Genomic DNA, 23,774 nt, shown 5'->3' with positions numbered 1-23,774 from the left:
TCCCCCACTTTATCAATGACGGCGGAGAAGATTGAAATATATAGGAGTAGGCTACGTGAGGGATGTTTAAATGCGAGAGATGCTGAGAGCCTGTCGTCGGCGTGGAAATACATGATTAAAAAGTTCACTGAAAACTCAAGCTAGAATTAGTTTATTGGAAGATTTATTATATTTTTTATTTTTTAGTTTATTTTGTGTTATTTTTATATATTCTCTTGTATATTTTAATTTTATTTTGTGTTAATTTTATATTTGCTTCCGTTTCTCTTGTATATTTTTAACAATTTTTGTTTTAAATTTTGATTTAAATATTTATATTCTATACATGGAACGTATCTGTTCCATTTTCGTTTTTTAGACCTGATGATGGCCTGTTAATCAGGTTGAAAACGTTAGTTTTTCAAATATATTTCTCAGCAACAAATTAAGGTGTTTTAATTTCTGTACATCACAAAGAGTTGATAAAGGACTCAAAGTCCAAAATGCATTCTTTTGGAAATAAAAAGTTATTTTCTAAAGCTTGTCCTGTTTTTGAATGATGGTGTAATAAGTCTAGCAGAAAAGAAAAGCCATCATAGAGCTCATAAATTGAATACAAGAATAGACAAGAAGCGTATTACAGAACTTATTAATTTCTGCTGTTTTCACTAATATTCAATCTTTAATCAGTTATGCTTTACCAATTTAAACAGGCATTTGCTTCTCTTTCTTTTTTGTAAAAAATTTCTAAAATATATTTTCTTTTAAATAAATTGTATCTCCCATGTTTTATAGATTTACCTGATGTTGCTTGAATTTGTTTAGGATTCCCCAATGTTTTCAAACTTGCATCATTTATTCACTGTATTTACCTAATAACCCAGTCTTGTAACAAAAATATTTTGTCTGTACGTTCCTTTCTCTTGCCTTTATATTAAAATCAGATTTTCTTTTTTTGTCCATTATTATAAATCAGTTGTTAATATAGAAACTACACGATACATAGAGTACCATGTACACAAATCTAATTGTAAAAGAATAATATTTACCTCCTAACATTGAATTTTAAGTTTTTTCTAAATATATTTTATATGAATATCTCTTATTGTTTGAAATTACTTTTAAGGGTTTTTGCTATATTGGGGAGAAATAATATTGTCTATGATATTGCCTTCACATTAATTTAAACAAAAAAGTAAAAAAAAATGCCTCTTGTTGGAGATGGGCAAAGCAGATTATCTTCTTCCATAAACTTTTGATAGGTGCATCACTTTTGCAATTCAAATGTGAACTGTAAAATATGATAAACAGGTTCAAAATTCTGTTGACTAAACTAACCTAATTTAACAGTTACTGACAGACAATTAAATATGGTAGTTCTAATACTTAAATAACATTTTCAAAATTATTTTTTTCCAGAAAAATTGTTGATTTTATCACTCAATTCTCATTCTACAGGTATAAAAATCCATTTTAAGAGTTTGTTATATTTCTTCTCTTTTATATTAGTGAGGTTGAGGCTGAAGTTTTAAACGTGAAAATGTGTACGTCGGATGTTCAGCGCCGCTTTCCTATAAGCCTAGAAGTTTGACAATGGTGTTTGGAATGTCGAGCATGATTCCACCAACTATCCAAACACCATTGTCAAACTTCTAGGCTTACAGGAAAGAGGAGCTGAACGTCCGACGTACACGTTTTCGTGTTTAAAACTTTGGCCTCAACCTCGCTATTAAATCTTAAATGAAGCATTTATTTAACATGTTAGCTTTCTCCCAGATTGATTATACTAAATGTATTATTTACTAAAACAGTATTTATTATACCATTATTATAGTTCATTATAATTAAAATACAAAAATTAAATTTTGTATAATATCATATGGAGATGGTCATCAGAGATATGGCATTTCATATGTTCATAATGTAAAATTTTTACCAATTGTAACAGCCAAGAGATCACTCCAAAAATTCTTAAAAATTGCATTAACCACTTTAGTTCTTTAGTTTATAATGTTTTTGGCTATATTTTACTGACCTTCCTTGGGAGAAACTTCAAAAGAACAGTAACATATACAGTATATACTGTATACAAGGTGTATCAGAATGTCGTTTTAAAAATTTGGGGGATTGTAGAGGATGAAATTTTGAACATTTTGATATAAGGAACCTATAGCCAGAAATTTGAATTAAAGTGTCTATGGCGGTAGGAAGTGCTTGACTGCCCTTCACTTTGGTAGCTACTCTTCCGTCCATTGACGTCATGTTATTGCTGCAGATGGAAGACTGTAAACACAACTACAGTGGTCTAACTGAGCCTGTGTACAGGACGTTGTGTACTTAGTGCTTGTTGTCCTTCAGGTCACCATCAGAGGGGAGCGTGGCATCTTACAGAGAGTCAGACAAAACATGGTTCATCGTTGCACATTATGTAACGAAGTTGGTGGTCGTCACATTGAACATTTACTCTAAAATAGTGCAGCCACTGATTCGATGTACAGTTTGATTGCTCTCTACTGTTTTGTCAATAAAACTTGTCATAAATACTGTATTCTGCTGTTTCATTCAGCATACCAACTGCATAAAATGTGCAAAGTGCTGTAGATACTTTAGTTCAAATTTCCAGCTATAGGTTCCTTATATCAAAGCGTTCAAAATTTCATCTTCTATAATCCCCAAAATTTTTAAAACATCATTCTGATACACCCTGTATATATGTATATATATACATATACAATATATATATNGTTAATTTATATATACATATATATATATTTTGTGTGTGTTTGTCTTTGCAGTTTTTGTTTTATTCAAAGACTGGCAAAACAAAAAGTGTTGCATTTTTCACTTAGGAAAAACCTGCATTTAAATTCCAAAAACTTCCCAAACATGTTATTAAAAAAAGCTCAAGTTTCATTCCAAATAGTTTGTAGAATGTCGGAATCATGTGTAGACATTTTGAAAAGAATGTTAAGTGGCAAATGTAATGTTTTAGGTACCGTTTGTAGACTGTGATTTTCTGCAGACAATAGTACTATTTGTTATCATCAATTGTTTGGCTATCAGAAAATGATTTTTTAAATATTTTGTATACATGCCAAAACAATAGTTTTGTTACTTGGGATGCTTAGCAACATTTTTGAAAATTAGAGATTTTGGATTGACATTGTTATGCTTTTTCTCATTTAAAATAATAGGAATATATTCTAAATTAGCAGTTTTGGTAAGGGGTTTATTGGCATTATGTGGAAGATGTTTATTTAATGAGATTTGTTAATAAGGCCAAACATTTCTATAATAATTTAAATCCAGTATGTATATTAAAAGTTATTTTCTATAAAAATCCTTTTGCAGATTGAGACGACGAAGTTCTAGATTAATGTTACTTAAAATTGATGATCTGCAGATAGCATTGATCTGTGGCACACTTTTAGGAAGATCATTTGCATAGTATATTGTCTGAATTAAGTTCACTCCTTCAGGTTTTGACATGTACAAATATTGAATGTAGATATAAATATTACTTATTTGTATGTGATTTAATGAAAAATTTAGTATTATTAATGTGCTTTTTATCATTATATTACAGGTAGCAGAATTGAAAAGGGCAAATAGATTACTCAGCAATCAAGAGTTTTATGGCCTAAAGAAAATTAAAATTCCTGTTAAGAGTTACAGTATTTTGACCGAGATCTTACCCTCTGCCGGATGCAGCAATGGCACAGTTGATGCAGAACAGGAAGGGGAATCTGTAAGAACGTTCCACTTGGGGATAGGTCGAGTCCTGAATGGAGAGGAGAGATCGGAAGCGGCGGCATTCCTGAAGAAAATGGATGAAGACCTGACCAAAATAAGGGAATCCACAAAACTCTATAAAGATTCGTTAGAGGAGGCAGCTGTCACGCTGACTGCTCCGCAGTTCCGACCACTGGTGGACGGCGGGGGTGCAAAGTATAACGGGGCTGACTGCGGTCTCCAGTGGAAGACACTGATCGTGGTGATAGTAGTCTTTGCATTGATTTTGCCAATCATCGTAATTCTATATATTCAGTTACACAAAAGTTTGGTGCCTCAGGTAAACAATTCAACAGAAATTCATAGTCAGAATGGTGGCTAAATATTTTTCTTACCGAGATATATTTTTAATGTGAGCAATAAATTAATACTTCAAAAAAATTTTCTAGGACAAATTAAAATTTACTCAGTCTGATATACTAAAAAACTCAGGAGTTTTGGTTGTTAAAATCTTAATTACTTGTAAATTTGGAATTCTTTAAAAGTCTAGTCAAATTTATATTTGAAGATTTTATTCAATACAAAAACAAAATTTATATTGTGCTTTACAGTTTTTTTTAAAACTGATATTTTAATTTCTCATCACATCTTTCAGAGAACACTAAAACATGATCTAAAATTTTAAATATGTGCCATTAAATTTTTGTTTAACATAAAATAACTAATTTTCAAATTTGTATTCTCAAACTTGCATCATTCTTAATTTTTAAATGTGATTTTTATGCAAGAAGAGGACTGTTTTACATCACAGTATGAGTACACTGTAATTAAACCTTGTAATTTATAAGTGTTGTAATTGTACATATTACAACTATTTTATAAATGATCGTGTATAGTAGTGGTATGGAAGAGTGCTAGATAAGGGACCATTGATTTATTGTACAGAATTTCTACTTAAGTATTTCAATGTATTATATATGTATATACAAAAAGAAAAAAATTAAATTGTGTGGCACATTTTTAATCAAACTCGATGATTTACATCAATTGTCTACGTGAAATTCATATTTTTATTGGAAGAAGATAATAAATTGTCTGTTTCCTCTTTGGAACAGTATTAAATAAAATTTCATATATTGATGATGTGATATATTTACAAATGCAATATTTGGCTAATTTCTTTAATAAAGTGGTCCGTCGTCCATGTTGTCGTCTTCGTCCAGATAGTCTTCTCCATTGTCAAAATAATTGACCGCATAATCTGTACCCTGCAAATAAAAATACCGAGTTAAGCACACATTAAATTCTTGAGGAATAAATCCAAAGTTCAACTAATGAACTGCACATTAACTTGCAGGAAAACATTCAAAATATTTTTACCTCTCAATCATGACTTTGTGATTAATATTAATCATTAATTGCATGTTTTGTTAGTTCTTTCTTTTTAATAAACCCTTGATGGTTATGGAAAAAGTGGGCAGATAGGGACCTATTAGGTCAATTCCTCACTAATACACTGTAACATCTTTGGAATAAAAAGTTAAAAGCTGCATATGCAATCTGCCAATACTCATTATCATGTGCCAAAACTATAATATGCTATGTATGAATTAGGTTTTACACCCACATATTGCAGTTCTGAAATTGTATTTATGTGAAGTTCTCATCAATTCAAACTCTGATAGATTATAACAGAATTTCAATCTGTCCTGGCCACAGATATAGGAATTTACATGTTCAGGAAGTCGGTTAGTTTGAAATACAAAGTGAAAATTCTGTCCGAAATGTGATATGCATATGTTAACTCATTCATTTAGACCAAGGCTTCTTAAACTATGGGTCGCAACCCCATTTGGGGTTGTGAGATTTTAATGCAAAATACTAAAAATAATTTCTGAGAGTTTGAAAATGGCATGCTTTGTGTCACTTCTGGTGCAGGGAGACAATGATTCAGCAACACTGATAGTGTGAACTAGTGCAGTGTTTTTGCTTTTCAGTGTATTCAGTTGTCTCTGTTCCATTGTAACATAAGAATGAACTGTGGTAGTACACCATTATTGTTTTTGAAAATTTGTATATATCTTTATTTTATACTGGGGCACCCGGCTTCACTCAGGGAGTTGATATGAGATTGTGTGGTAGTTGGAATAAAAGGATAAACTTTTTGTCCTTTCCAGTCATAAGTTCGGCTTTGACGATGTTATTCGATAGGTAATTAATTAATGTGCATCAATGTCCTTAATTTAAACAAATTATTCTTTCAATCACCATAACAGGTAATTGTAAATAAAACAATTTTAATCTGTGTGACTGTATTGCTGTAATCTTATACACCAGTGTGATAAGTCCTATTAATAGAAATACACTGTTATGGTGATTGAAAAAATAATTATTCGATAGCTGTTTGACGATCATCCTTGTTCCATTACATAGTTTTGGTGAGTTCAGATTTCTTAGTAGTATGATCAGAAATCCAATTTTCAGGCGAAGGCAGTGTAATGGCATTTCTGGTACTTGCAAACAGTTTAGAAATTCTGTAGGGAAGTTGACACTCTTTCTTCAACGTTTACCATCGTGTCAATTGATTTGTATATTCTCTCCTCACCGGGAATTTTCTTTTGAATATTAAAGTTGATATTGTCAACAATATTATTTTTAGTTGCCAAAATTGCCCTTTGAAATAGCCTCTCCAGATTGGTATAGTTGTGAACAATGTTTGGATAAATTTGGTCGATGAATTCATTTTCAGTAGTGGCTATGTTGCAAAAATCACTGTTGAGTTCAATGAGGCCGGTCGTCTGGTCAGTGGGATATGTGCCTTCACCTATTTGTAAAAGTTTTTGAGCAAAATGTGCTGATGTTTCGTCTCTCATATTTTTTGTTAGTTGTGGTATTTGTATGTGTGGCAAGAGATGTGATTTTTTAAGCATGCATTGATCTCGTCTGCTGGTGTTGAATTGGGATAACTGGAAGTGTTTGTCGAAAATCTCCTGAGAGTATGAGTAGAGCTCCTCCCATCACTTCAGAGTTTCCTCGCAAGTCCTGTAATGTTCTGTCCATGGCTTTGAGTGATTTTTTACGTGCCATTGTGCATTCGTCCCAAAAAATAATTTTAGCTTGTTTTAGAAGTTCGCCCCGTCCAGATCATCTTGAGATTTTACATACCGGAAATTGTTCTTTGGCTGTATTCAACGGTAGTTGTAGGGTCAAATGGGCAGTTCGTTCTCCTTCCATAAGTGTGGCTGCAATGCCGGATGATGCCACTGCATCGAGAGTGTTCTGGAATGTTCCACAATGATCTAGGATGTTACGGGATGTTCCGGAACATTCTGGAATGTTGTGGAATGCTCTGGACTATTCTAGAAATTTCTAGAGGGTGAAACTTCCAGCCCTTATATTTTCTTCATGGATGGGGGATAGAGGGCTACCATATAACTCCCTTGATTGTACCAGGACTCGTTTTTGAGTTTTAGCGACACGCACATTGTACACTTACCTTTATAATATATATTGATTTTTTTGTGTCGCGAATAAAATCACAATCATAAATGGGGTCGTGGATGAAAAAAGTTTAATTAATTAATTAAGAAGCCCTGGTTTAGATCAAAGTGCCTCCATACTATTAGAACAATAGACCTAGAACAACTCTAATCTTGGCAATATGGCTTTACTTTTACATTTTTGGGTATCACCTTACTCATGGACTATTTTTTCTATCTCATAAAATATGGCTGTGTTTTGGGATTGTGAGATTGGGCTACAAGTAGCACAATCTCACAATCCCAAAACACAGATTGAGGTATTTGTAGGAGTTTAGGCTACTACATTTGGGTTACTTTTATTATTAATTAACAAAAATAGTGTTCTGTATACATATAATTTATTAAGCAAATGGAATACAGCTATCAGTTATGTGGCATTTTGTATATTGTACAGAAATATGTAAATCTCAGATAATTTAATATCGTGATTATTTCTTCCCTTAATTTGAAATTCAATAAGCATTTCCTGTATTGATGGCCCCCACACTCAACTTTTGACTTAAAAATTAAAAAAAATCCAGCAATGAGTTGTATAACTTTCCCGGTATGAGATTTTATTTTTAAAATATTTTTATATATTTTTTTAATAAAATACCATTGGTCAAGTTTTAACTTTTATATTGGTGCCACAAACAATTTTATTATGATTAACATCTGTTATAAAAAGGTTTTTATAACAAAATCTCATATTTTTAATTATTATAAAATGGCAAAATGCTTATTTTTAAGGGTAGAGATGAGTTTTATAAAAAAATTGCAAATGCTAATAATGAATAACATCATTACATCTGACTCCCTCGATATATGACACCCATCTGTAGTTATTTTAGTGTGTTTAACTGACAAAGGAAGCAAAGAGGATGAAGCATATAGATGTAGATTTCATAGATCTGGGTGCAGCGATGGTTTGCATCACATTGTCCTTGGTCAATGACAAAGTGAAAACATGACCTCAGTCAATACTAGATTGTTTGCACACAGCCACAATAAACAGCCAATGATAATCACATGCAATCGTCACAACAGAAACTAGAAAAACTTTCCCAAAGCAAGACTGCATCAAAAATTGCTTGTATGTTGCCTCAACAATGTAGATTATTGCAATTTTGATAAAATTGTAGTATTCCATCTAGGTAATGTATCTGAGCCAACCTGTACTCAAGCTAGGTTCCCACACAAGTAAGTTTGGTACTTTCACCAACTTGCCATAACACTGCTGGTATTATAATTTCACTTACAATTCAGTGTAATATTCTCATGTACACTCAGAGCATCATAAAATCAATATTTCTCAAATATGTATTCTAATGTTAAATATGAAATGACAAATGTCAAGTGTTTTTATATAGCAAACCCTGCATATAAAAGACAAGATTCTAATATATATATATGAAAAAGACGATTGGTAAATGCCAGAAACTATTCAATTTTTTCAGAATAAAAGTATTATTATATTCTACTGCATCAAAGTACAAAACTACTTACTTCCTCTTGTTCTTCTTCATCGTATAATTCTTCTTCGTCCTTATCGCCTTCCTCTTCGTCCTCTTTTGCCTCCTCTTGCTCCTCTTCACTTGTCTCGGATTTCTCGTTTGTTTCCAATTGCTAAATATAACATTTTACAATGATTAATATTGGTGTCTTTTTTCACTGCATTTTATACTAGTAAACATTCAACTATGCAGTGTAGAAGCAATATTACGACCACAATGCATAGTAGATCATTACCTATACCACATAATCTGAAAACAAGATTAATTTATAATGATAGAAAACATTTAGCAATAAGTGCCAACTTTGTGAAATGATTAATATTAAAGTTATTAAATAAAAAATCAGCCCGAGGTTTGAAAGTTTTATGGCATTATACTATCCTTGTAAGTACCATTCCCCTACAATTTTAAGTAACAAAAGATTGCTTTATTCGGAAGATTGTCCTATTTCCAATATTTAGTGCATTTCTCCCCCTTTCAATTTGGTTTTGGGAGATGAAAGTCTATAAATATTTCTATATTGCAAGGCTCAACAAAACAAAATTTTGATATTTTATATTTTTGATTGGAATGGAAAAAATTAAGTATAAAATATTTATACCAAAGAATGCTATCCAGATTCTATAACAAAGCATCCTTGACACAAAAGTGGAGGAACAAACACTTTCTGCAAAAAGGCTTGTGTACCTTTATATGAGACATGCAATTGCTCAATGTAGGAATTTTTGAGACAGGTTTTTTTTGGTCTGCATTGGTGCCACCAAAACTACGGTACTCATTAATTGGCAAGCAAACATGTTTCACGCTTCACTTATGATGGTAACAGGCCTACTATTTTTGTTTTTTTGTATATGTGGAACGTACTAAATATTTGTGGACCACCAGTCTGTATGATGATAATAATTTTGAACTGATACAAAATCACAAAAGGGAATGCTGTATTTAATATATTCCAGTCATTTGTCACAAGTTTTCTATAAGATTTCTGTAGTCTGTATAATTTTTTTTTTAATATTCTGAATAATCAAGCATCTACCATAATTTTTAGGGTCCATTTTAATTTTAAAGCAGATTTAAGACTAAGAATTTGATATTTTGATTTCACTAATAAAAATAATGTATAATTTTACAGAATGACAAACAGTAATTTTATTGACTAATTAAAATGAAATTTGGGAATATTGCCACATTATATAGTTTACATATAAAAGTACAGTAGAGTGTCGTTTATCCAAAAGCCGGTTAACCGAAAATGTTCCAGTCAGCAAATTTAAATTTCTGTTAGTGCTGTGGCACTGGAACCTTTGGCTATATCTTTGGGCTACTCCAATATTTTTTTTGTTGGTGTGTGTGTTTTAGCTGGCAGCACTGGCACTTTTGTGTGGTGTTTTTCTGAGGACTGTGTGTCGTGCTGAATCAAACATTTTTGATACTAGATTAACTGTTGTTGTTATCAAAACCGTGTTGTTATTTATGTTTGTATACTGGCACAATGAAGTGACCTTCTAACCGAATAAAGACTGAAAACTTGCCAAGTGTTGATAAAGAAGGTCACTTCATTGTGCCAGTATACAAACTAGATTAACTTCTAAAGTATAATTTTTTTGTTTTTATATTTTTGAATATATTTATTTTGTTTGTACAAAATAAAAAAATAATTTTTAACGATACAATAGCCACGATTATTATTTTAAAAATTTATGTTAGGCTTAACACAAAAATTCAACATGAAGCGACACAACGGAGAAAAATTTCAACATGGGATAGGTTAATACAGGGGTGGCCAAAACGTGGCGCATTGGATGATTACAAGTGGCGCTTCAGTTAATTCTGAGCAAAATTGCCAGATTTGGCTTTTTTGCGATTAAGAATATTATATAGAAAAATAAATTTTTTATAGTCTGTCTTGGCAAGTTCATTTGTTGCACAATTCGTTACGGTCTATTTTGCAGATAAAATGAGTATTCTCCACATAGTAAATTACAATGTATGCATGTATTTTGAGTCTTGCGATCTTTATTTCCGATCAGTTTACAGGCGTGTAAATGGCCGAAAACATTTATTGTGATTAAAGTTATTCCAAGTTGATCTCGTTCTCACTGCCAATAATTGTGGTGCAGAATAATCTTCACCAAACGAGACTCTGGCAGCAATAACACCATCATGAAGCAATCACCCTCTCGTACAGGAGATCATTGTTGACTGTTGTAAATTGGTGCTTCAATAAACTGTCATAAATTAATTAATTCAACTGCGTGATTAAGTTATTCTGTTTTCTTTCCTAAGCAGATTTATTCTTATCTCTATTTATCAACCACTAACATTGAACGTAAGACTGTATTAAAAGTGTTCGAGTTATATGGCGCATTTGAACTCGTCTGTCAAAAAATTGGCGCATGGTATGCAAAAGGTTGGCTACCCCTGGGTTAATATATTTTTTCGTACATAATCGGTTATCCGAAAAATAAGTTATCCAAACAACCCCAATCCCCAATTGATTCGGATAAACGACGCTCTACTGTAAATAAAATAGTAAATTCTACAAAAGGCTTGCTTACCTCAAGTTTATTTTTAATATCATCTTGAGAAAAGTTTTTCTTTCGTTTCTTGGATACTTTCGGCTGTTTGGCAGCAGGTCTTTTACGCTTGATATCCTTCAGTTCCTTTGGAAATCTTTTAAAATCTAAAATGGATATTTAAAGTGCAATTAAAAGAAAGTCGATTATAATCTCTTTGGTTAAGCATTCAATCTCCAGTACGTGGCAATAAAAATCTAATGCTTTTTCCATGGAAAAATCTTTTTCAAAAATTCCTGAAAACAGAAGTGGATAGGTGAGTAAACAGATTTTTGCTTTAGAATCCTATTTTTCTGTTAATGCATAGTTCACAAGTTTTCTATGACTTTATAGATTCATAGAAAATTAGCAAATTCAATTTTCAAAATTCTAAATCACTCAGAAATAAGGCCAAAACTATTATTTATAATTCAACATTTTCAAATTATGCCGACTTTCCAGAAACAAGTTTGAACTAAATAACGATTATGTGAAACACATAAAATGATATTTTTTTAACTTTTTGCCTTGTGGGCATTAAGAGGGTTTTTTTTATAGCAAGCCTGCAATGGGGCCCAGGCAAGGTATGGGGTCAGATGTAATCAGATGGACAACCCTGAAAAATTCCCAGGGGTCGTCTGACCTGCATGGACTGGATTCCGGTCCTCCGGAGAAGTAGGCTGCCACCTTAACTGCTTGGCCACGTGCCGTCCATCAAATTATACATCAATTATTAAAAAACTAAATAAAAACAATTCTTTAAATTTATGTAATGAGTTCTAACTTACTGTTAAATTTTTTATCCCTTGAATTTCAAAAACTTAACAGTGTTTTTCAACCTTTTTCATTGAGTGGCACCCGATTGAAAAATAAAAAGTCGTGACACCCTTGACCAGTGGTGGGAATCTAGAATCTGAATAAGGGAGGGACTAATGGGCCAGATGAATTTTTTTGCGAAAATGAGTATTACTCACAACGCTGGGGAGGAAGTCCCCTCCCCGAGAAGAAAAATTTTAAAAATTGACAGTTTGAAGTAGTGTTTTAATGCAACAAAAAAAAAAAAAAAAACCATTTCATGTTCAAAATCAAAATTTAAGTCCGTTGAATTTTGTCTAAATACCTACATGTAAAATAATAGTCTCGATATTGTTTTTTTAAATCTAGTTTTATTATCAAATATATCAAATTACACAAAGATGCATAAATACTTACGTAATAACAATTTTAATTAATGCAAGATCTGAGATTGACATGATGCACAAATTTTTTTAATTCTGGGCAGAATATTGGAGAGACATACTCTCATTTCTTCTTTGATCGTTTGCAAACATTCTCTTTTATTATTTTTGATGGAGGTAAGAGCCGAAAATCCAAATTCACACAAATATGAAGTCGAGAATTGCAATAATATTGTGAGAGCCCTTTTAGCTAATTGAGGATACTCTGGTTTTATGTATATCCAAAATTCATTTATATTCAATTCCTCATATTTCAGTTGTAAATTGCCATCATTCTTTAAATCAATTAGTGCTTCTTGCTCTTCAAGATTTATCTTTACTTTATTAACATCCACAATGAATGGATTTCTTATCCAATCGTAATCCTCAACATGTAAAGAAGGAAAGTAGTGACTTATATTATTGAGTAATATTTCTATATGTTCCGAAATAAGAGTTATTATTTCGAAACATGTATAAACATTTTTCTACTATGAAAAATGTTTAAACATGCTTACATTCCCTTCTTTTACTTCTCTTAACCACAAATTTAATTTATCTTGCAAACTCTTTATTTTGTCAGTTGAAGACAGAATATTTTCTTCTTTGCCTTGCATACTTGTATTTACCGTATTCAATATTTCAAATAGGTCTACAAAGTATGCTAATTTGCTGCACCAATCACAACTAGCAAGCAGGCAATAGAATTCTTCTTTATCTTCCGTATTAAAAAATAACTTCATTTCTTTCTCAATTGAAATACGCGAATTAACACTTTTCCATGTGATAGCCATCTGGATTCTGTGTGCAGCAACAGATTAACGTATTTTGCCCCAACCTCTTCACACAAAGCAGCAAATAGGCAATTTAAGCGGTCTGCTTTTTATGAAGTTTACCATTTTTACTACTGCATCCAATACAGATTTTAAGTCGCTGTTTAGGGTTTTTCCTATAAGGACTTCACGGTGAAGAAAACAACGTGTTGTTATAATATTAATGTTATGTTCTTTAACCAAGGCAATAAACCCCTTTATCGAACCGACCATGGAGGGTGCACCATCTGTACAAATTCCGATACATGATTCCCACCTTAAATCTTGCATTTCTAGATAGCAATTTACTGTATTAAATATATCTCGGCCTGTAGTAGTTTTCTCAAGTTCCTTACAACACAAAAATTCATTCACTATTTTTTCATTGTGGATAAATCGAATGAAAACAAGTTGGATTATATTGGCTATATCTGTTGACTCATTGACTTGAATTGTAAACATATTGCTTTTTTTAATGGCAGAAATTACATTTTCTTCTATATCTCTTGACATATCTGTAATTCGGCTGCTGATTGTATTATCAGAAAGAGGAATTCTTTTAATTTCATTTTCTGCATCAGTACTGAACATTGTTTTCACCATAGCAATACAGGACGGCAAAATTACTTTTTCTGCTTCAGTATGTGGTTTCATATTTTTCGCAATTATTTTGGCAACTAAATAACTAGCTTCCTGAGCTTTATCAGATAATTTTACCATTTCTGTAAAAGTTGCAGATTGTTTTTTTTTTGGAATTTAAACATCTTTCAAAATAAGATCTAGGTTTGTTTGAATGATGTATGTGTTTCTTAAATAAATGTCTTTTTAATTTACTAGGTACCATTGCTTCGTTAGCCAGTGTATCACCACAAACTACACATTTTGGCTTTGGAAAGTCCTTAACCCCGCACCATGTGAATCCCAAATTTAAATAACTGTCTAAATATAGGCACACCTTCTTAGCATTTTGAACAGCATGGTTTGAAGATTGTGAAGATGAAGCAGTTACTTCTCCACTTGAGGTTTTCCTATTCTCACTCAAGCAGTCATCTTGATTTAAAGTTTTCTCACACTCATCTGTAGAATCTTTACATTGTTTATTCTTAATGAGAAATTTGTCCATTCCTAAAAATAAGTAAATAAATAAATATTATTTTGGCCCCAAGAGTAATATAAGGTACCGCCTTTTTTGGTTGATGATCAATCAAATAAAAAAAATGTAATCAATTTTTAAATTTATATCTGAAAAAATAAGGTGTAATGAATAACAAATCTTTTATCATTTTATTGATAAACAATTTTTGTTAAGTTTTTTATACTATTTTGATGCATATATAAAATAAATATTTCATTACTTTTTTTTATCTTTTTCATATCAATTTGAAAAATTTAAATTAAACAAATGATAAAAAATTGTTTATTTGTCATCGTTACTTTTGAATACTGTGAAAATATTGTAATATGCACTTACTTTGTGATTGAAACCATATGCTTTTCAAAGTACAATGCAACGTTTTTTAATTAAAGTATATACAAGACACAAGTGTCCACGTCGTTCTTCTCTGCTGGTTGGCCTGGTACTGGGACTGGGAATGTGAAGACCAAACAATGTGGTTTAGGCGAATTTGTGACAAGTCGTGCATATACGTAGCGTAGAACATTACATTAACACGCAATTAGTCATCGTTTCTTTGCTTACTAGATATCTCGTAACAAAATAGAACTGACAATGAGTTACCTTGAACTACACTTAAGTAAATTTCCAAGAAAATGCTGAAAGGCCCTGTCGGGATAGAATCATCGGGACGTACGATTCCCACCTTTTTTCTCTTTTTCTTCTGGGATTACTAAGTTCTAGGAAGGTCTAGTTGCCTGTTGGAGTCGGCTCAACAATGGCCCGTTCCCGTCTCTACACCATCTGTCCCAGAGGATTCTCTAAGAGACACACTCTCTAAGCTCTGCCGGCTGTCCAAATGTTGGAGACTACCATGTCCAGTTTCTTGCCCTGCTCTCTGCTTCTCTCCATTGTCCCGTTATTTAAGGGCTTGTTTGGCGGAAACTCCCAACCAATAATAATCCCTCCTTCCATCTGAAGCTTATAAAGATGTCGGCGATCCTTCACCGAGTCAAGCTCACAATCGCATCCGCTCTTTTTTACATTTTCTTACTTTTTTCTTTAATAGTTTACATCAGCGCTGTCCAACTGGCGGCCCGCGGGCCGTATACGGCCTGCCAAATAATTTTTACGGCCCACGAGTTCATTTTACTATGAATAAATTTGTTACTAAATTATTATTATTGATAAAATTATTTTACTACCGTGTTTCCCCGAAAATAAGACAGTGTCTTATATTAATTTTTGCTCTGAAAAATGCGCTAGGTCTTATTTTCAGGGAATGTCTTATTTTTTCCAGGAAGGAGAATTCACATTTATTATTGAACAAAAAAATTCCCAAGTCGAACTTAGACGAGAGTGACGTATATCCGGTGTGTCGAACTGTCACCTTTTTATAGCGTCAACATCGAACTCGCTGACCAATTAGTGCTTACTGAATCATAGCACTATGCAAATGTCATGTGGTTTATCAATCTTCTTGGCCCCCGAAAACTTTGGTGAAGAAAATATGGCCCGCGGGCTATAATAAGTTGGACAGCGCTGGTTTACATATAGTAAATGGTGTTTCGCCCGACCACCCGTGAGGCCAATAAACGGAGCGATGCTCCCATTGTTCTCTCTCCTGTTTACAAATAAACAACGCAGGTGGGGGTAATTTACAAGGTCGTGTGACTTTTGGCCCTACTCTGTTAAGAGACAACCTTTACAGTATACAACTAATTACTACTCAAGGATTGTGTCGTAAGTGCCTTTTCGACGGACCTATTCAGGATTAATTGACTATTTGGACTCTAATTTATTTTGCGTGTGTGAAACCTACGTCGTAAATATCTTAAATGTTGTAATTTGTAGCTCTTGTGAACATCGTAAGTTTATGTAAATTTTATTTGTTGTTATAAATGTTTTGTAAACTGTGTTTCCGAATTTGACTGGCCCTAAGCTTTGTGACACCCCAATTGTTGCGCTGTGGCACCCTGGTTGAAAAACACTGACTTAACACTTCAATTGTTCTTAACATGTTCCCTGTTTTACTTCAAAATTTCAGGGCTATTCCAAATAATCTACATTCTATCCCAACAAATAAAGGGACATCCCTGATAATGTCCCTTTATTTGTTAAGTTTTCTCACACACTCAATATAAACACCACTTTACCATCATTTTTTTTTAATCTATCAAAGCATTTCCTTATGATTCTGCCATTAAAATCACAAGGAAGTACTTTGATAGATAATGCCTTTATATATTCCAACTCATTTTTATGTTATAAAGCTTGATGTATATGACCAAAAATACACAAACCACAGCAAGACTCAAATTAATTTAAGAATCTGAAGATGACAATTTAAAAATTGTCAAAAACGTTTGTTTTTTTATTAGTTTTAGTAAGTATAATTTGTGCTGGATATTTCTGTTATATTTAAAAGCATTCAACTTAAATTAATTTCTTTCAAAAGTACAAAAGTAACCCGCTTGAAGATAAAACATCTACAAATGCAAGCAGACTTTTACTTTTGAATAATCTTGCACTTAGAAAAAAAAAGAAAATTTAAGGTAATAAACTCACCCCACTTGATGTCATTTGCTGTCATGTCCTTTTGTTGATATTTGTCGGAATACCTCTCGATGTCTTTTTTAACCAGGACAGGTTGAACGTAAAATCCTGAATCGCGTAGCGTTCCCCTCAGTTCCTGTTTCAGTGCCAATAAATAATTTTCTTCTTCATTACTTATGAGGGGAACTGGTTTAAATTCCAGTGGCTGCAAAATATAAATGTAAAAAATTACTATTATTTTATAAACAAAATGTAAACGAAGTTCATATTAAAACTTGAATATATTATTTTCTTATTGATTTAAATCTTTATAGGTAAATATTTAAAACAAAGCTTAATGCTTCATTCAGTTCCTGTTTTAAGATTTATTTATGATAATTAAAGATTATATTTAACTTTGTAGTGAGTTTTATAATACATTTGACAAGCTAGTAAATTATAACACAAGCTTTAACAGTCTGAGTTTTTGTTGTGTAAAATATGAAGACTGTTCAAGTTTACATCATTGGATTTAATCAAAAAATTTTCCAGATAGAGTGAACAAGTTTTCAGTTTAAACAAAAACTATAGAGAAAAATACATTTAAATAAAAGTGATATTATTTGCCAATTCTTTAACACATTCACTACTATTTCACAACAAAATATATAAAATGATGGAACTTGGACAAGATACATTCGATGGCAATCCCCGTTTTAACAGCTGTACTTGAACCATTAAGATCAGTTGGCCCGACAATGAACATTTAACACAGTCAAAAACATTTGTTCTCTTGTAAAATTAATTGTGTGATTGAGAGCGATCCTCCATTCATCTCTATTACATCTATGAAGTTCTGTCCAGTTTCATCTATGCTAATCATTCTCTTCTCTGGTATTCCTTGTATCAGTTTTGTTAACTCTTGTAAGATACTTTAAAGAATTTGAGATTTCCCACAAGTCCATAACACTTATACTTTCTCATATATTAATAAAAAATTTAAAACATGCATTATTTATTTAAAATTCCAAATACACTCAGACTCATTAAATATTATATGCCATATACACCTTATTGCGGAGAATCATTTAATACTTTAAACTTAACGTTTTCGACCTGATCAACAGGCCATCATCAGGTTATCACTGGAACGTTTAAATTGAATAAGGTGTATATGGTATATAATAATTATTTAAAAAGCCTTTCAAAAAATTGATAAAACCAATTAAAAAGATTTTTAATGAAATGGATATAAAAATTTAAGTTAAAATTCAATTATAGAACACAAGACTAGTGAAAAACCTTGCATTTTTTTCTTCCAATATCCATGTTAAATCAGAGACTAAGACTTTTAAAATAAAACAGCTAGTTTATTCTTTCTTTATAAGCAATGCATTTCGGATTAAATTTTCTTAATCTGAAATGCATTGCTCATATATTGCTCCTCCAGCTACAAATACATAAAAAATACAATAGAGAGGTTGAGGAGCACGTTTTAAACGTGTAAACGTGTACGTGTGACGTTCGGCGCCGCTTTCCCGTAAGCCTAAAAGTTTGACAATGGTGTTTGAATAGTCGGTGGAATCACGCTCGACATTCCAAACACCATCGTCAAACTTTTAGGCTTACGGGAAAGCGGCGCCAAACGTCACACGTACACGTTTACACGTTTAAAACGTGCGCCTCAACCTCTCTATTAACAAAGTTATTTGATGTATTAACTTTTGTCAATTGTGGAATCATAATCGTGCACATAGTGTTTGCACGAAACATGTCCAACACATATTATAGCAAAAGAAACATTGAAGATAGCAGGTGGCAGTGTTGCCAAACAAAAAAAAAAATCAAGAATGCGTAACTCCGAGTTTGCATAAGTCAGGGTATTATGGTATTATGTCATACCGTACAAATTAATCTCCATTGCATTGCAATATGCTCTTTAAACCATTGCAAATATACATCTTTTTCTCCACATCAATTCTACAATCATTCTCTTCACAATGAGGGAACTGTGGAGACATATTTTAACCAAATGGGCCACTTTATGCTCCTTCAGTCTTGTTGCCAATATTCATCTTGTTTCTCCTATAGGCTATAATACATTTTTTCATTTCAAGTACAATTTAACTTACATACAACACCTGAAAAATTTATATTTTGCAATTTAATTTGATCACAAAACTTTACATCATAATCCACTTTATTCTTTAGCTTTGCAGCCAACACTATATCAAAGTTAATAAAATATTTTTTATATTTCTAAACTATACTCTGTATATAAGGAAAGGATATATACTTATCATCCTGTTTTTTTAAATTTAACTTTATATCTATTTTCTTTATAAGTTTTTATCCACTTGTACTTCTAATGTAAAAATGCATTATATAGGAGAAACAAAAAGAATATTGGCAACAAGACCAAAGGAGCATAAAGCAGCCGTTTGGTTTAGTTAAAATATCATCAGTTTCCACGGTTCTCTCATTGTGCAGAGAATGATTGTGGAATTGATGTGGAGGAAAAAGATGTATTCTTGCGATGGTTTAAAGAGCATATCACAATAACGGAATGGAGATTAATCCCGTACGGTATGACGTAATACTAAAGTATAAAAGAAAATGTAAATGTGAAATGAGGGTAAAACAACCTAAATGACTATTATGTCAGAAGGTTAGTGTTTTGTACATTATATTATTTGTAATTAATACATCAAATAACTTTGTTGGTGCATTTTTTGTGTATTTATAGCTTGAGGAGATATTAAGAAAATTTAATCCAAAATGCATTGCTTATAAAGAAACAATAAAATAATTGTTTTCTTTTAGTCTTGGTCTGTGATTTTAATACGGATATTGGAAGAAAAAAAGACACAAGGTTTTTCACTAGTCTTATATTCTATAACTGAATTTTAACTTAAAATATGCAATTTAAATCAAACAGTTAAAAAATTGAACTATTCATGCAATTTTTCTTTGTTAACAGTTCACACATAAACAAATTAAGAAACAAAATAAGTAAGGCAGACTATCTTTTGACAATAAATGGTTTAATTTTTAAGTAATAGAGAGGTTGAGGCACAAGTTCAAACATTAAACATGAACGGGTAGAAGAAGTACACGTTACACGTTTCAAATCCAAGTAAAAATTGTTGAGGCACCCGTTCATAACATCACGTGACTCAATGAACATCGCGCATTGACTCACGGGAAATAAGTTGAAAAAAATGACGGAAGCATTTTGCACGGATGATTACCAGGAAAGGTAAATAAACAAATTAAACAGTTTAAAAGTATTTATATGATGCTTAATAACACTAAATAATTATTTTTTTACTATAATTAGCGTCGTGTTAACTCCGAGAAACAGTAGGAAAGTTCAAATGCGGTTTTCTTGTTTTCACGACATACTTCTGTTAAGAGAAGTAGTGGCTATAAATCCCTATGCATATGAAAATCCGAAAGATGCTTGGAAAAGTATATCGGAAAATTTACGGACGTTTTACACCGTCGACAGTAGAAGATGCCGGGAAAGAACAACTTCACTTCACATTACATTAAAAATATTAAATAATTAAATAATTTTTGGATTAAAATCGTCTGTTTCTTTACAATGTTATTTATAAATGCTTAAATAATCGTTATTTTAATAAAATAAATCATAATTTTAACCCCAAACATGAAAAAAATGAAGACGTTTAAGCCGATCGTGTACTCACCAAGCTACACGTAGCAAACGCCATTATCGACGGTCCAGAACTGCCAGATGGCGGCGCTCACTCGTTAGCCGTACACGTTTTGGGCTAAATACGTGTGCCTCAACCTCTCTAATAAAATAAAAAATTTGCAAAATATATAAGTACTGTATATCATCATCTTCAGGTGCAATTTGAAGCTACTTGTATATTTTGAAGTTTCATTACTTCATTTAAAGCATTTTCACTGTCAAAAGACAATGTATCTTATATACTTTATCACTTACATTGACATTACATGCCAGTTTGAACGAATTATCAAATTTATACACTCATAGAACTGTTAGAAACTATAAATGATAAATAAGTTAGTATATTAAACAATATTATATCCACAACACACCGTAACTTCTAAAACTTACTTACTTCATAAACCAAAAACGGTGCTTAATTCAACTTTTACATCTTTCACTAACATTTTCGAACCTTTGGTTCTTCTTCAGGTGAAAAAACAAGACATGCTGGCTGGAGTATACACCATCCCAATTAGGGATTGTAGATGTGATGAAGACTTAATATATGTTGGCTCCACGAAGAGATCTTTAGGAGTGAGGCTTAAAGAGCATAAAGCGGACATCCTCCACAAAAGGCCTACAACCGCCTTAGCACAGTACGCCACGGACCCTGAGATACAACCTTTATTTAATCAAGCCAGGATAATATACACCACGCACCAGACACACAATTTGCATTTGATGAAAGCGATTTATACACACAAAGCAGCTCAGGGTAACAATTGTATCAACAGCAAAGATGAAATATCATTATCAGTAGCATGGCAAACCCTGGTATATGACACACGACGAGATGAAAGTTAGGCTCACAACGGCGCATGCGCAAATGATGACGACGATTGCATGGGTTTTCGATGATATTCCATATCAGAATTCTTTCAAAAAAGATCAGCTCAATCGAATGTAAATTGGTTTGCCCATTTTTTCACCTGAAGAAGAACCAAAGGTTCGAAAACGTTAGTGAAAGACGTAAAAGTTGAATTAAGCATCGTTTTTGGTTTATGTTGGAAGTAAGTTTTAAATTACTATATTGTGATCGATTCAATATAGATAATTTTAATCAAATATTAAATGTTCAAATAATTTGTTACTACTAAATATTGTGCATGCATACAAGTAACACATACACTGGTAGACAAAACTTAAGGACGGATGCTATTTTCAACAATTACAGTTAGAAACTGAACAGCAGTAGCCTGTTGAAAAATGCTTGAAATTGTAATGTACTCTGTCATGTAAAACTTATGCAAATGTTTGAGTCCTGCACGTGTTGACGACGTGACAGCACAGGTAAGAGATTTCAGGCAATCTGCACATAGTCAGTTTTCATTGGATGTGAAATTTGAACAGGAAAGAAAATTTTAACATGTCTTTCAAGCATTATTTAGATGATTTTATTCATGGAAGAATAATCGGAAAGTTGGAAGGGTGGCAAATAACAGATGTTGCCTGTGAATTTAACATCATACACAGTATCATTTCTAGGCTATGAGCAGCATTTCAAACTAGTGGAATATGCAGCAGGTGCAAGAGAGCAGGTCATCCTAGCAGTATAATGCGCCAAGAAGATCAGTATATTGTTCTTTCAGCGAAAAGGAACACACACAGCACAGCTGGTGAACCAGCAAGTCGTTTACAGGCAGCCACAGGAACTAAGATATCTCGTAAAACTGTTGTAAAATGTTTGCAAAAGAAAGGACTATACGCCCAAAGGTCTGTTGTCTGCGTCCCACTCTCGAGAGTTCACCGAAGCGCCATCCGCATCGCAACTGGACCAACGACGACCGAGCTACCACACTCTTCTCAGATGAGAGTAGATTCAATCTATCGTCTGATTTGAGACGGCAACTGATATGGCACGAGGTCGTCGCAATTTCTATTTTAAAATTATTCAATTCATAATATCATTTGATACTTTCAGTTGTTGGTCCCATAGAGTAAATCTGATTTTGGGGCCGTCTCACGAAGGCGCACATGTTGACCACCAATCTCTTTGACATTTTTACTCTTGCAGGCTCTGATAAGATCCCAACCATCTCATTCACAGCTATATTTGTACCAGCATTCCTCCAGGATTACCAAATTAGATTCATTAAAAAGGAAGCAGAGTTAGTTCTATATAAAACTAGATGCTGGCACCAAATTAAAATCTGACAGCCTAGATACAAATCCACGTTTAAATATTTAACTTCCAATATCTTTATTTTTTCATAAGCTCGTGGGTTGAAGTTATACACCTGCGATCGAAATGGAACTGTAAACCACGTGTATCACGTGTGACCAATTTTAATCGTTTATACGTTCTCATTGGAAAACAACATAATAAACATGCGTAATTTTCATTTACCGGATACATAGCGGGAGGTTGAATGATGGGAGGAGGTACATTTTCTCCACGAACGTCGTCCACCACATCTTTTCTTCTACCTCGTGGCTTTCTTCCTCTTCCCGACATAACTAAAATCAGTGTTGCCAAGATCCTATCTAATAATGACGATTAGCCAAAAACTAGCCTAATTTATAAATTTACAAAATATAGCTCAGAAAAAAATATTACTTTTTAACTGATATTTTCTTAACTTTTTAATTACTGTCCGGTTAGAAATAATTTAACAAGTAAAAAAAGGGTAGTTGGAGTAATGCGCCGAGACACCGTATTCCCGTTTGGCTGCCATTCGAGCGGAATCCAAAATAAAATAGGTTAAATAAGGAAATGTAAATGGAAATGATGGGCACATTAAAAAATATTCATTACAAGCAAGGTGATAACTCGAACTTAATACTCTTCTTGAGATTTAGTGGAATACACCAAGCAACTCGTGGGCGATCATCCAAGGTGAGAGATGCCTCCCAGGAGGACCTTCTAGAGAAAGCGGACCCTATTTAGATATTAACAAGTGAAGAAAAACCCTAGACTCCAGTCCACTGGTCGGGCGCGAATCCGCGACCAGCTACATGTATTCAGTGGATAAAACACTAAATAATGATTTTAACTCTTCGGCCGTCATCGATAAAATGTTAGAAACAAATAC

General features: G+C 32.7%; 2 protein-coding genes across 2 annotated transcripts in view; one reads left to right on the top strand and one right to left on the bottom strand.

Moving 5' to 3' along the window:
- LOC111634087 (lysM and putative peptidoglycan-binding domain-containing protein 3-like) overlaps positions 1 to 4,270 on the top strand; it is a 13,843-nt gene extending 9,573 nt beyond the window's left edge. Inside the window, exon 2 of the mRNA XM_023378764.1 lies at positions 3,566 to 4,270. Coding sequence (XP_023234532.1) covers positions 3,566 to 4,093 — 528 coding nt within the window. The 3' untranslated portion in view covers positions 4,094 to 4,270. The remainder of the gene's footprint in view (positions 1 to 3,565) is intronic.
- A 345-nt stretch (positions 4,271 to 4,615) lies between these two features.
- LOC111634088 (DNA-directed RNA polymerase III subunit RPC7-like) lies at positions 4,616 to 23,197 on the bottom strand. Its single transcript, XM_023378765.1, has 5 exons — positions 23,090 to 23,197; positions 17,013 to 17,205; positions 11,305 to 11,429; positions 8,739 to 8,858; positions 4,616 to 4,979 (listed from the first exon to the last, which is right to left on the bottom strand). Exons 1-5 carry the CDS (start codon positions 23,195 to 23,197, stop codon positions 4,893 to 4,895), a joined length of 633 nt encoding a protein of 210 aa, XP_023234533.1. The 3' UTR covers positions 4,616 to 4,892.
- Between the last annotated feature and the right edge of the window lie 577 nt (positions 23,198 to 23,774).

The sequence above is a fragment of the Centruroides sculpturatus genome, unplaced genomic scaffold (genome assembly GCF_000671375.1).
Source record: "Centruroides sculpturatus isolate CEXI.00-Female unplaced genomic scaffold, Cexi_2.0 scaffold838, whole genome shotgun sequence".
NCBI lineage: Eukaryota > Metazoa > Arthropoda > Arachnida > Scorpiones > Buthidae > Centruroides > Centruroides sculpturatus.
Note: the sequence above shows the minus strand (reverse complement) of the source record. Positions and strands in the feature narration are given on the sequence as shown.